Raw genomic sequence first — 14805 nt, 5'->3', positions numbered from 1 at the left:
TCAAAGTGAATTGGGTAAATTAATCGGTGCATTATCAAAAGGAAGGTACCCGGGAAGGAGTAGCTAACTTGGGGGCGTGGAGCATGGTGCATTCTTGGAAGGAATGAACAGAGAAACGATCAACCAACTGGGGGCGTCGAGCATGGGCTACAAATCCGAGCCACTTGTGGTTAATCAAACAGCTGACAGAATCTAAGATGACGTGGTGCCATGAGAAGGCAGGAAAATTAGGTAGTGGGGGCTCCTATTTAAATATAGTAGATTACATATTTGACATATTTTATTTGTAGGTGATTGTAGATGGCATGTATCAGATATAAGATGTGTATGTGCACATGCACATCAAACCTATCACTATCAAGATGCGTCCACAATATAACCGCATGGGACATGTGGTTAGCAAATTCAAAATTCATATATGATGCGTACAGAATATGGCCTACTTGTCAATGAATTTAGGTACAATTATGAAGATCAAATGGTTATACTTTGTTGACTGAAAGACGTTCCACCAAATCAAGGGCCTGATGTTTCTAATTTTTGTGAGAATTTCTAGCCTAGTATATAATAGAATAGATAGATAGAATAGATAGAAGAAGATAGACAGATATATATATGTTTCTTTTTTCAACAAAGTAGCAAAGTGGCCTGCTCGATGTGCGGGCTAGAAGTTTATAAATAAAGTTAAACAATGAGACTATATTATTTCATTTTTCTGGTGAAAAATTGGAACCATATGTGATAACATTTAAAAATATAGGATTTCTGCGAACATAGTTTTGTAATTTTCTTTTTTTATATATAATATCATTGTTATCATGTATTCCTAGTTAAATGCGTGTGCAATATTGTTAACTCTTTCTGCAAGTAAGAAAAGAAATGTAAATAGTTAGAATGTGTTGCTCACCAAAGATTAATTAGTATGGACAACAATTTATTCAAGAACACACCTTTTTTGTGTATATTTTTCACTTTGGAGTTGGATGCCAAACTGAAACTACAACAACTCCTTCTACGAAGATCCCGTGAATTTCAAATATTTCCAATACATAGACACCCGTACATACATGTAGTACGTAAGATTCTAAGTTAGGGCACATTGTGATTTATCACTAAATTTCATCAGCTATACATGAAGTAATTGGGCATGTATATGTGGAAATCAAATCATTTCTCAACATACTGAATCACATGCACCTGCAATTACTAAATTTTGAGTTCCAAGCTTTGCCATCTAATGGAAGAGCACCAGACAATTGCACCTCCTAATGGCACCCGTGGATAATTTTCGAGATTATGTAGATCTAATGGTGGTTATTTCCTCATCAATTAAACCAATGGTTGGATATTTCTAATTTTTGTGGTAATTTCTAGCTTATTTATCTTTTTGCTGTTGAGCCCGTTAAGCGCTTTTTAATATAATAATAATAATAATAATAATAATAATAATAATAATAATAATAATAGATAGATAGATAGATAGATAGATAGATGGTGAATTTTATTGACTTAAAAAGAGCATCAAGAGGATACAAACACCAAAAGGGACACACTCGGCCTCACCATATCTACAATGCGCACATCCAACACCTACACACGCACACAAAAACACACGCCGGCAAATAGTTAAGTCATATAAGACCTAAACTATGCGTACCAAGGAAAAAAGAAAACCCAAAGCGATCAGATCCGTGATCGGCAAACGACAACAATAACCATATCCGTACGAACCATCTCATGACACCGCTGAGACGATGCGGTTCTTCAACAAGAATGCCTTCAAGAATGGAGCAAAACTTAAGTGTCGCCGTCACCAGATCACCACAAGGCCAGAATATAGATTTTCACCTGAAGAATCAATCTGAGCATATGCGAGCAACGCCTTCACCAAGGTAACGATGTAAGAGCATCGCCATTGCCAGGTATAACCAGTTTAGATCAGACCTAGGCTTTCACCCTGTAGCTTCTGACCGGGTGCTCAAGTAGCACCATCACCCCAACAGTTATATGCGATGTGACCACCTTCACTACACAACCATTGCTCTGCACCAACTCGTCATCCATAATTTACATCTCACTGCGGAAGTCAACCACTTCTTTCGGTGACGACCACCATCATGGAGCTGTAGGAGGTCACTGCAACAAAGTTTGCATTTAACCCCAGTGAGCTAACCAGATCTGAATCACCACCACCAAGTCATGGACTGTAGCGCCATCGGCCTACGCGGAAGTCCATCAGCTCGCGGCTAAGGTCCATCTCCCAGCGGATGGTCCTGTAGTGGTGAAGGTTACCACAAAACAATGGAAAATGGATCTTCGCGTCGCCAAAGGCCAGCAGCCATCGACCACGGTGACACGCCACACCCGAGGCCGGAATGCAAGCAGGGGGCGACCTGCACAATTGCGCGCCGGTAGGCATGGGCCGAACGCTCATTCCCGTGTCAAAGACCGAACAGACGACCGAGCACATCACTCTGCCTGCCACGAACGCCGTGGATCCGGCGGGCTAGGAGGTCCATACACTTGTGACTGCTGCTTGGGCGAATTGCTTTCTGGTGTTGCAGTTTATACTAATGGTAGAAACTCTACAATTATCTATCTTTTGTATCTTAGTAAAGTCTATGTTTAGATGACAAATATGACCAAGATAATCGGAGTACCTGCTGATTCTAACGGTTCAAAGCTCTTTGCTCATACGTCGAATGTATCACACCAATCCTTTACACTCGAGAGCACCATTCTTTAATATAGCATACATGAGCAATTTTTGTAAAAGAGCCAAGTTCATTGTGAAATTAATTGTTATTTTCTGACGACGGTCTTCACCTTGGATTGTTTTTCCATTGGAGATTGAGTATTCCATTTTCATTTTAATTAGGGCAACCTTACTATTAGGAATGTGTAGCTGCACTTCTACACCTAAAGTTGCATGCAGCCCTCGGTGCAACTCTAGCTCTAACAATGTGCAATAGTCAGACCTGGAATAGCAATTGGCTTAGAAATAGAAGATCTTGCATTCACGTGAATTGAGTCCTTTTACTGCCACGTAATATTTCACACACAAAGAGGAACCACGATCAAATATAATGGCAAAAAAGATATTATTTAAAATAATCATTGCAGGTTATTTTTCCTTCTCAAATTCTCAGCAAGTGCACACCACTTAATCCATCATCATCTCGTTGGTTGTGTTCTTGATGAGCTCCCAGGCACTCCTCACATGCCTCTCCTCCTGCAGCGTCGACCCCACCGCGAACCGGAGCACGATCCTATCGCCGATCACCGTGTGCGCAAGGTACGCCTTGCCGGTCTTATTCAGGTTCTTCATCAGCATACGGTTGGCTTCATCGGCATCTTCCTCCGTCATGGTTCCACTGGCCTTGATCTTGAAGCAGACCATGGCAAAGTTCCTAGGCACGACTACCTCAAACCGATGGTCGGCGCGGACAAGACCTTCGAACATCTTGGCCATGGTGACATCACTGCGGATGTGTTCCTGGAGCTTGGCCGTGCCGTAGGTACGCATGACCATCCACAGCTTGAGACCCCGGAAGCGGCGGCCCACGCCGACCTGCATGTCCTTGAGATCGGTGACCTCGCCGGAGTCGGTGGCGTCGTTCTTGAGGTATTCCGGGCTGGTCTCCATGGAGTCACTCAGGTGGCGAGCGTCGCGGACGTAGAGGCAGGTGCAGTCAAGGCAGGTGAGGAGCCACTTGTGTGGGCTGATGCTGATGGAGTCCACGCGCTCGACGCCGTCGAGGTGATGCCGGAACTCCGGGCAGATGCAGGCGCTGCCGGCATAGGCAGCGTCGACGTGGACCCACGCGCAGAACAATGCAGCAACATCAGCGATGGCTCCCACCGGATCGACAGCGTTGGAGGACGTAGTGCCCACAGTGGCGCAGACGTACGTTGGCACGAGGCCGGCGTCAACGTCAGCTTGCATGGCCTTGAGCAGCTTCGCCGGGTCGAGGCCGTAGTCATTCTCTGGCCCGGTGGGGATAGAGCGGATGTTGGCGGGGTCGAAGCCGGCAAGGCGGCACGCCTTGAAGAAGGTGGAGTGGGTCTGGTCAGCGGCGTAGACCGCCAGACGCGGCAAGCCGGACACGCCGATGGAGCCGCTCCGACGGAGCGCGGCGTCACGGGCGGCGACTAGGGTGACCAGCATTGCCTCGCTGGTGGTGCCGAGAATGACGCCCCCACCGGTGCCACGGTCGCCAGTGTTGGTGTGGTTCATGAATGTTGCCGGCAGGCACAGGAGTTGCGCGAGCCAATCCAGCGCTAGCACCTCCATCTCGGTCGCCGCAGGGGCGGCCTGCCACGTGAAGCCGACAGTGTTCATAGCGGAGGCGATGAGATCGCCGGCGATGCCGGCGGCGCTATTGGTGGCAGGGAAGAACGCGAAGAAGTTTGGGCTGGCCCAGTGCGTCATCCCGGGCACGACCGAGGCCCTGACCTCCTTCATGGTGACGTCGAACGGCGTGGAGTAGGAGGGCGGGGACGCCATGAGCTCGCGCTGCAGGTACCCCGGCTCGACGTCGGGGAGGACGGGCAAGGACTCGATGTTGGCGTAGTAGTCGGAGATGAAGTCGACGGCCTTGTGGAGGCAGGCACGGACGTCCTCCGGGTTGAGCGGCTCGAACGCTGCATGGTTGGCGGCGGCGACGGAGAAGTCAGAGACGACCGCGGGGTCGGCGGTGGTGAGGCTGCCCATTTTGCCGCTCTGGTGAGGGGTTGCCGGCTGGCCGGAGAGGAGAAGAGCTTACTTGGCTTGCTAGCTGTTGGCTTGGTTGGTTTAAATTGGTTAGTTGCCGCAGATATATATAGGTAGCCAGGTAGGGCCAGCACAGGAAAGAAATAGGCATTTATCACTCCGTATCAATATCTTCTCATCCATCCTTTCCATATTTACACAATTCTCACGTTTAGAATAGTTTATTTCCGAAACAGCAAAACCGAATTTTCAGTTTGAGTGAGGGAAAGGGCCAAGGAGTTGGACGCATGAACTCTCGCTCCGTGCCTTGTTTTAATTGATTACATGGATACGTTTGAGGTAAATACGCATGGTCTTAGAACTTGCGTGGGACGACCGGTTTAGTGCATAAACTTGTAAAATACGTGTTTCTGGTCATTAAATTTACACGAACGTGTAAATACAGTCACATTTTTGAATGCAGATGTAATCACTACCTACGGTGGCAGCCAGTGTGGCCAGGGCCCAATGTCAATGGCCGGTAAGCGTAGTGCACTTGATGTTATGTTGCTTGGCATTTAATAATTTGGACTACTACTGTATATATCCTTTAGGATAAAGGTACACATTTTCTAAAAAAAAAGTTAAAAGTACACATTCTGGACCCTATTTTCTTTTATTCAGATTTTCAAATTTAAAATTGTTCGAACTCAATCAAAATTTCGGCTGATTTGTCCGAAAGAACTCTACTTACATTCATTCTGCACTATATTTTCTTTTATCAAGATTTTTTATTTTAAAATTATTTGAATTCAAAAAAATTAGTTGATTTTTCCAAAAAAAATATGTACACGCATTCTGACCTATATTTTCTTTTATAGAGATTTAAAACTTTAAAGTTATTCAAATTGAAACATAATTTCTGTTGATTTGTCCAAAAATTTACGTACATTCATTTTGACCTATATTTTATTTTATCTAGATTTTTCAAATTTAAAACTATTTTAATTCAAATAAAAAATTCATTGATTTTTTCAAACAAATTTATGTATATTTGTTCCGCACAAGTTTTTTTAATTTAAAATTATTTGAATTCAAACAAAAATTCCTTTTGCCTAGATTTTTTAATTCATTCTGCACTAAATGTATATGTCCTTTAGGATAAAAGTATACAGTCTAAACTATATTTTCTTTTATCTATATTTTAAAATTTAAATTACTTGAATACAAAAAAAACCCGCTGATTTGTCCAAAAGTTTACGTACATTCATTCTTCAATACCTTTTATCGAGATTTGTAAATTTAAAATTATTCGAATTCAAAAAGTAATTTAGTTGATTTGGCCGAAAATTTTATCCGCAATATAAGTTGTTTTCTTACATAGAAAAAAGAAAAATAGAATGCAAAAGATAAATTGTGTTCATCCAGTGAGGTATCGTTGTGGCCGGATGGTTGGCGCTCGGACACGCAGCGACCTTATGAGGAGGTCACTCGTTCGAACCAGGCTTCTCCTTTCTTGCACACCCTTTTTTTCATTTGGATTTCCATTCTAATTCGTACTGTCTGTACTATATAAAAGTTAATTGTGCTATTTAAATGTCAAAGATGATTCAGTCGAGTAGCTACCTATTCTATTCGTATCGCAGCAGGTCGTGTGTTCGAATGTCACCCCCGTGATAGCATTTTTAATTTTATTTGAGGATTTTCTATGTAAATAAATAAAGTGCAAGGGTGCTTTCTGAAGAAAACAAACAGTGCATGTGGATTACCCATGCCACGTGTGCGCGGGATACGACCGAATACGATAGAAAGCACTATATATGAAAGAGAGGACAGGTTAGATGACCATAAACACGTATTTTACAAGTTTATGCATCAAACTGACAATCGCATGTAAGTTTTATGACTCCCGGTGTATTTACCTTGAGACGTTTATGTCAAATTGCTAAGTACTAGTACAAGGGGGCCTAGCATCCCGTGCATGTGTTATGTAGACGCGCACGTGCATGCGCTGGCGTGGCTCCCACATGACGCGGTCCTAAGAGTTAGAGCAACTCCAATGCGCTGATCCAAACAGATATGCAATTTGTTTTTTTTTGTCCGTGTGGATTGGCTGGGCAATCGTTGTACGCTTATGTACTACCGATGCGCCCACCCAGCTACAAAAATTTTATCTGTTACAAAGCATATTGAATAAACAAATGGACAGCAACCATGCTAGCGCTCATAGTTCATACTGGCGGCCATGCCAGCGGCGGCATACAAGTCCGCTTTAAAAAAAATAGCAGGCAGTTCATACTGGCACACTTGCCAGCACGCGAAAAAAACCACACCATACACCTCGGTCATGGTTATTGCGGCACACTTATCGGCATACAAAAAGATGGCAATCTCCGCCATAGATCAATCATCAAGCGTGAGCATCTCCCTCTGCATCTTCCTGGACCAAGGCCTCTTCCTCGGGGACACCATGGTCAAGTCCACCATCATGATCTCCACCTCCTTCATCATGCAAGCGAGTGCCACTTCTTTTGCTTTGGTCTTGGCATTGGTCGTCTCTATCTCGAGCTTCGTCGCTTGCATCTCCGCCTCCATCTCTAACTTCTTCGCTTGCATCTCCGCCTTCATCTCAAGCTTCTTTGCTTGCTTCTCGGCCTCCATGTCGAGCTTCTTCTTTTGTATCTCCATGTAGGCCTTCATTTTCTCATCTTTATCTTGTCGACGCTTCTCCTCTCTTGTTTCCTTTTGGATCATCATGCCTTGCAAAGTTTCTTGCAAAGACAATTGATGCCGCATCATGCTTCTCCTCTTTCTTGGAGTTGGTCTTTCTCCACGGATGTGGATTTTCTCCCTCACTATGGTCCTTGACAGCTTGCGGCCCTCCATTCTTCTTGAGGGTGGCATATTGCTCCTTGCGTTTCTCGTTGCTTTTTATGATCATGCAACAATGGGTGAGGGTGATTGGCTTGTTCCAATGTTGGGCCTTGCATGCCTCCAAAGTTTGGAATGCCTACAAATGAAGACACGAATGCATATTCATATGTGCAATGGACATGCAAGCATGAAATAGTTGAAACGGAAATGAAGATGGAGGAATGTATACCATGTCTTTGATGCCGAGGCCACTCAGGTGACGGCCCTCGATGCTCTCAAGGGAGACACAAAACTTGTTGCACTCTTGTTGTATGACCCTCGAACGTTTCGAGAGGGACATCCAACCAAGCATGCTGATACGTCCCAACGTATCTATAATTTTTTATTGATCCATGCTATTATATTATCAATCTTGTATGTTTTATATACACTTTAAAGTAATTATATATCATTTTTTGGACTAACCTATTAACTTAGTGCCCAATGCCAATTGTTGTTTTTTGCTTGTTTTTGACTTTGCAGAATATCAGTACCAAACGAAGTCCAAATGCCATGAAACTTTTTGGAGATTTTTTCTGGACAAAAGAGACACTATAAGCTTCGGGAGAAGACCAGATGATGAAGCATGGGCCCATGAGGCACCATGGCGCGCCTAGGGGGGTAGGTGCACCCTGGTGGCTTGTGGGGTCCACGTGGCTCTATTTGACCAAACTCCACCTCTATAAATTCTCTAAAATTGTGAAACCAATAGAGGAGTCCACAAAATACTTTTTCTGCCGCTTCATGTTCCAGAACCACGAGGTCCCATCTGGAGGCCTTTTTCGGCACTCTGCCGAAAGGGGATTCGATCACGGAGGGGATCTACATCATCCTTGCCGCCCTTCCGATGATGCGTGAGTAGTTTACCACTGACCTATGGGTCCATAGTTAGTAGCTAGATGGTTTCATCTCTCTATTTGATCTTCAATACAATTTTCTCCTCGATATTCTTGAAGATCTATTCGATGTAATGACTTTTTGAGGTGTGTTTGTCAGGATCCGCTGAATTGTTAGTTTATGATCAGATATATCCAGGAATATTATTTGAGTTTTCTCTGAACTCTTTTATGCATGATAGTTATAGCTTCGTATTTCTTCTCCGGTCTATTGATTTGGTTTGGCCAATTAGATTGATTTATCTTGCCATGGGAAGAGCTACTTTGTAATGGGTTCGAACTTATGTTGCTCAATCCCAGTGACAGAAGGGGACACCACATGTATGTATCATTGCTATTAAGGATAAAAAGATGGGATTTATTTCATACATGAGTTTATCTTGTCTACATCATGTCATCTTGCTTAAGGTGTTACTCTGTTTTTCATGAACTTAATACACTAGATGCATGCTGCATAGCGGTCGATGTGTGGACTAATAGTAGTAGATGCAGAATCGTTTCGGTCTACTTGTCTCGGACGTGATGCATATATACATGATCATTGCCTTAGATATCGTCATAATTATATGTTTTTCTATCAATTGCCCAACAGTAATTTGTTTACCCACCGCATGCTATTTCCAAAAAAGAAGCCTCTAGTGGAAACAATGGCCCCCGGGTCTATCTTTTATCATATATTAAAACCAAAAATACCTTGTTGCATTTTTCTTTTATTTATTTTATTTTGTATTTTTTGGCTGATCTATCTATCAAAAACTATACAATTTAATCTTGCTCGTAACCTTCGTGGGATTGACAGCCCCTTATTCGCCTTGGGTTGCAAGGATTTGTTGTTTGTGTGCAGGTGCTGCTAACGAGTTTTTACTTGGTTCTCCTACTGGATTGATAACCTTGACTTCAGTAAAAACTACCATTCGTAGCTAGTTTCCATTGAATGGTGTGTGACTGGTCAGAGAGTTGAACTTTCATCAACCTACGGACCAAGTGCGGCCACGAGTTCCATCGTTCCCCTACCAGAGACCTCCTGAATTATATACTAAGGGGGACCGATGGTATACACCACACACGATTTGCTTTTGCCAATCGTATTTGACGATGCGTGATCATGCGTGATTTGCTTGATCAAACCATGTGCAACACATCACACAAGGTTGACCTAAACCAATCATGTGGGGTTAACCAAAAGGAGCTCCCACCTCCCGTTCGCCTCCCATCCCCTCAACATCCAGTCTGCCTCCCCTCCCTTCCCCTTTGCCTCCCCTCCCACCGACGCCGGATCCCGGCTGGGCGTCCCTCCGTCACGGCTTGGAGGCGTGGCTGTGATGGTAGACCTTGAGCGGGCGCCTCAGGCTGACGTGTGTGTTGACATGGCGTCAGTCACTCAGCGATGTGACCTCCTCTACCTTTGGTTGTCTTCATCGTCGGTCCAAAGGGATCTGGCCGGTGGGTGTTGCCTCGCGGTGGCTTTCCGGCGGTGGATCAGCTGGAGGAGGAGATGGTGGCCTAGCTGCTGAAGTGGGTGAGGATGCCACCATCGTCGGCGGCGCCCATGGGTGCTGTTTTCCTCATTGGAGGTGATGGTGGGGTGTCCCTTGCTCCATTGTTTCCGGGGAAACCTTAGATCTGGAGGAGGCTACCATTAACAGTGGCGCCCGCGGGCGTCGTAGCCCTCGTTGGAGGCATTGAGGGGCCTCATAGATCAGATGATGGCGACGTCTTCATCGTCACCCCCATGTGGGCATCATCTTTGGAGTCATTCATCTGCTGGACGGACACGTGGACGGCTTGGTGGTTGGTCGTCGGTAGGTGGTGGAGCGGTGCTTCATCCTACATACCAATGATGGCGGATCTCGACATCCGATTGTTGGGGAACGTAGTAATTTCAAAAAATTTCCTATGCACACGCAAGATCATGGTGATGCATAGCAACGAGAGAGGAGAGTGTTGTCTACGTACCCTCGTAGACCGGAAGCAGAAGCGTTAGCACAACACGGTTGATGTAGTCGTACGTCTTCACGGCCCGACCGATCAAGCACCAAAACTACGGCACCTCCGAGTTCTAGCACACGTTCAGCTCGATGACGATCCCCGGACTCCGATCCAGCAAAGTGTCGGGGAAGAGTTCCGTCAGCACGACGGCGTGGTGACGATCTTGATGTTCTACCGTCGCAGGGGGCACCGCTACAATATTATCGAGGATTATGGTGGAGGGGGGCACCGCACACGGCTAAGAGAACAATCATGAAGATCAACTTGTGTATCTAGAGGTGCCCCCCAGCCCCTGTATATAAAGGAGCAAGGGGGGAGGCCGGCCGGCCCTTGAGGCGCGCCAAGGAGGGGGAAGTCCTCCTAGTAGGAGTAGGACTCCCCTTTCCTAGTCCAACTAGGAAGAGGGAAGGGGGAAGGAAAGAGAGGGAGAGGGAAAGAGGGGCCGCGCCCCCTCCCCTAGTCCAATTCGGACTCCCCATGGGAGGGGGCGCACCACCTCTTGGGCTGCTGCCCTCTCTCTCCCCTCAGGCCCACTAAGGCCCAATACTTCCCCGGGGGGTTCCGGTAACCCTTCCAGCACTCCGGGTTTCTCCGAAATCACCCGGAACACTTCCGGTGTCCGAATATAGCCGTCCAATATATCAATCTTTATGTCTCGACCATTTCGAGACTCCTCGTAATGTCCGTGATCATATCCGGGACTCCGAACAACCTTCGGTACATCAAAATATATAAACTCATAATGAAACTGTCATCGTAACGTTAAGCGTGCGGACCCTACGGGTTCGAGAACAATGTAGACATGACCGAGACACGTCTCCGGTCAATAACCAATAGCGGAACATGGATGCTCATATTGGCCCCCACATATTCTACGAAGATCTTTTATCGGTCTGACCGCATAACAACATACGTTGTTCCCTTTGTCATCGGTATGTTACTTGCCCGAGATTTGATCGTCGGTATCTCAATACCTAGTTCAATCTCGTTACCGACAAGTCTCTTTACTCGTTCCGTAATACATCATCCCGCAACTAACTTATTAGTTGCAATGCTTGCAAGGCTTATGTGATGTGCATTACCGAGAGGGCCCAGAGATACCTCTCCGACAATCGGAGTGACAAATCCTAATCTCGAAATACGCCAACCCAACAAGTACCTTCGGAGACACCTGTAGAGCACCTTTATAATCACCCAGTTACGTTGTGACGTTTGGTAGCACACAAAGTGTTCCTCCGGTAAACGGGAGTTGCATAATCTCATAGTCATAGGAACATGTATAAGTCATGAAGAAAGCAATAGCAACAAAATAAACGATCAAGTGCTAGGCTAACGGAAAGGGTCAAGTCAATCACATCATTCTCCTAATGATGTGATCTCGTTAATCAAATGACAACTCATGTCTATGGTCAGGAAACATAACCATCTTTGATCAACGAGCTAGTCAAGTAGAGGCATACTAGTGACACTATGTTTGTCTATGTATTCACACATGTATTATGTTTCCGGTTAATACAATTCTAGCATGAATAATAAACATTTATCACGATATAAGGAAATAAATAATAACTTTATTATTGCCTCTAGGGCATATTTCCTTCAGTCTCCCACTTGCACTAGAGTCAATAATCTAGATTACACAGTAATGATTCTAACACCCATGGAGCCTTGGTGCTGATCATGTTTTGCTCGTGGAAGAGGCTTAGTCAGCGGGTCTGCAACATTCAGATCCGTATGTATCTTGCAAATTTCTATGTCTCCCACTTGGACTAAATCCCGAATGGAATTGAAGCGTCTCTTGATGTGCTTGGTTCTCTTGTGAAATCTGGATTCCTTTGCCAAGGCAATTGCATCAGTATTGTCACAAAAGATTTTCATTGGACCCGATGCACTAGGTATGACACCTAGATCGGATATGAACTCCTTCATCCAGACTCCTTCGTTTGCTGCTTCCGAAGCAGCTATGTACTCCACTTCACATGTAGATCCCGCCACAACGCTTTGTTTAGAACTGCACCAACTGACAGCTCCACCGTTTAATGTAAATACGTATCCGGTTTGCGATTTAGAATCGTCCGGATCAGTGTCAAATCTTGCATCAACGTAACCATTTACGATGAGCTCTTTGTCACCTCCATATACGAGAAACATATCCTTAGTCCTTTTCAGGTATTTCAGGATGTTCTTGACCGATGTCCAGTGATCCACTCCTAGATTACTTTGGTACCTCCCTGCTAGACTTATAGCAAGGCACACATCAGGTCTGGTACACAACATTGTATACATGATAGAGCCTATGGCTAAAGCATAGGGAACATCTTTCATTTTCTCTCTATCTTCTGCAGTGGTCGGGCATTGAGTCTTACTCAACTTCATACCTTGTAACACAGGGAAGAATCCTTTCTTTGCTTGATCCATTTTGAACTTTTTCAAAACTTTGTCAAGGTATGTGCTTTGTGAAAGTCCAATTAAGCGTCTTGATCTATCTCTATAGATCTTAATGCCCAATATGTAAGCAGCTTCACTGAGGTCTTTCAGTGAAAAACTCTTATTCAAGTATCCCTTTATTCTATCCAGAAATTCTATATCATTTCCGATTAGCAATATGTCATCCACATATAATATCAGAAATGCTACAGAGCTCCCACTCACTTTCTTGTAAATACAGGCTTCTCCAAAAGTCTGTATAAAACCAAATGCTTTGATCACACTATCAAAGCGTTTATTCCAACTCCGAGAGGCTTGCACCAGTCCATAAATGGATCGCTGGAGCTTGCACACTTTGTTAGCTCCCTTTGGATCGACAAAACCTTCCGGCTGCATCATATACAACTCTTCTTCCAGAAATCCATTCAGGAATGCAGTTTTGACATCCATCTGCCAAATTTCATAATCATAAAATGCGGCAATTGCTAACATGATTCGGACAGACTTAAGCATCGCTACGGGTGAGAAGGTCTCATCGTAGTCAATCCCTTGAACTTGCCGAAAACCTTTTGCGACAAGTTGAGCTTTGTAGACAGTAACATTACCATCAGCGTCAGTCTTCTTCTTGAAGATCCATTTATTCTCAATTGCTTGCCGATCATTGGGCAAGTCAACCAAAGTCCACACTTTGTTCTCATACATGGATCCCATCTCAGATTTCATGGCTTCAAGCCATTTTGCGGAATCTGGGCTCACCATCGCTTCTTCATAGTTCGTAGGTTCATCATGATCTAGTAGCATGACTTCCAGAACAGGATTACCGTACCACTCTGGTGCGGATCTTACTCTGGTTGATCTACGAGGTTTAGTAGTAACTTGTTCTGAAGTTTCATGATCATCGTCATTAGCTTCCTCACTAATTGGTGTAGGTGTCACAGAAACCGGTTTCTGTGATGTACTACTTTCCAATAAGGGAGCAGGTACAGTTACCTCATCAAGTTCTACTTTCCTCCCACTCACTTCTTTCTAGAGAAACTCTTTCTCTAGAAAAACTCCGAATTTAGCAACAAAAGTCTTGCCTTCTGATCTGTGATAGAAGGTGTACCCAACAGTCTCCTTTGGGTATCCTATGAAGACACATTTCTCCGATTTGGGTTCGAGCTTATCAGGTTGAAGATTTTTCACATAAGCATCGCAGCCCTAAACTTTCAGAAACGACAACTTTGGTTTCTTGCCAAACCACAGTTCATAAGGCATCGTCTCAACGGATTTCGATGGTGTCCTATTTAACGTGAATGCAGCCGTCTCTAAAGCATAACCCCAAAATGATAACGGTAAATCAGTAAGAGACATCATAGATCGCACCATATCTAATAAAGTACGATTACGACGTTCGGACACACCATTACGCTGTGGTGTTCTGGGTGGCGTGAGTTGCGAAACTATTCCGCATTGTTTCAAATGTACACCAAACTCGTAACTCAAATATTCTCCTCCACGATCAGATCGTAGAAACTTTATTTTCTTGTTACGATGATTTTCAGCTTCACTTTGAAATTCTTTGAATTTTTCAAATGTTTCAGACTTATGTTTCATTAAGTAGATATACCCATATCTGCTTAAGTCATCTGTGAAGGTGAGAAAAGAACGATATCCGCCACGAGCCTCAACATTCATTGGACCACATACATCTGTATGTATGATTTCCAACAAATCCGTTGCTCTCTCCATAGTACCGGAGAACAACATTTTAGTCATCTTATCCATGAGGCACGGTTCGCAAGTACCAAGTGATTCATAATCAAGTGGTTCCAAAAGTCCATCAGTATGGAGTTTCTTCATGCGCTTTATACCGATATGACCTAAACGGCAGTGCCACAAATAAGT

The 14805-nt window shown here is 44.4% G+C and overlaps 1 protein-coding gene across 1 annotated transcript; it reads right to left on the bottom strand.

Moving 5' to 3' along the window:
• Positions 1-3163: 3163 nt before the first annotated feature.
• On the bottom strand, positions 3164-4714 carry LOC125519537 (tryptophan decarboxylase 1-like). The gene has a single exon (XM_048684321.1). It carries the CDS (start codon positions 4712-4714, stop codon positions 3164-3166), a length of 1551 nt encoding a protein of 516 aa, XP_048540278.1.
• Positions 4715-14805: the final 10091 nt, after the last annotated feature.

The sequence above is a fragment of the Triticum urartu genome, chromosome 7 (assembly GCF_003073215.2).
Source record: "Triticum urartu cultivar G1812 chromosome 7, Tu2.1, whole genome shotgun sequence".
In the NCBI taxonomy this organism is placed as follows: domain Eukaryota; kingdom Viridiplantae; phylum Streptophyta; class Magnoliopsida; order Poales; family Poaceae; genus Triticum; species Triticum urartu.
The sequence above is the reverse complement of the archived record's forward strand: the minus strand, read 5'-3'. Positions and strand labels throughout refer to the sequence as shown.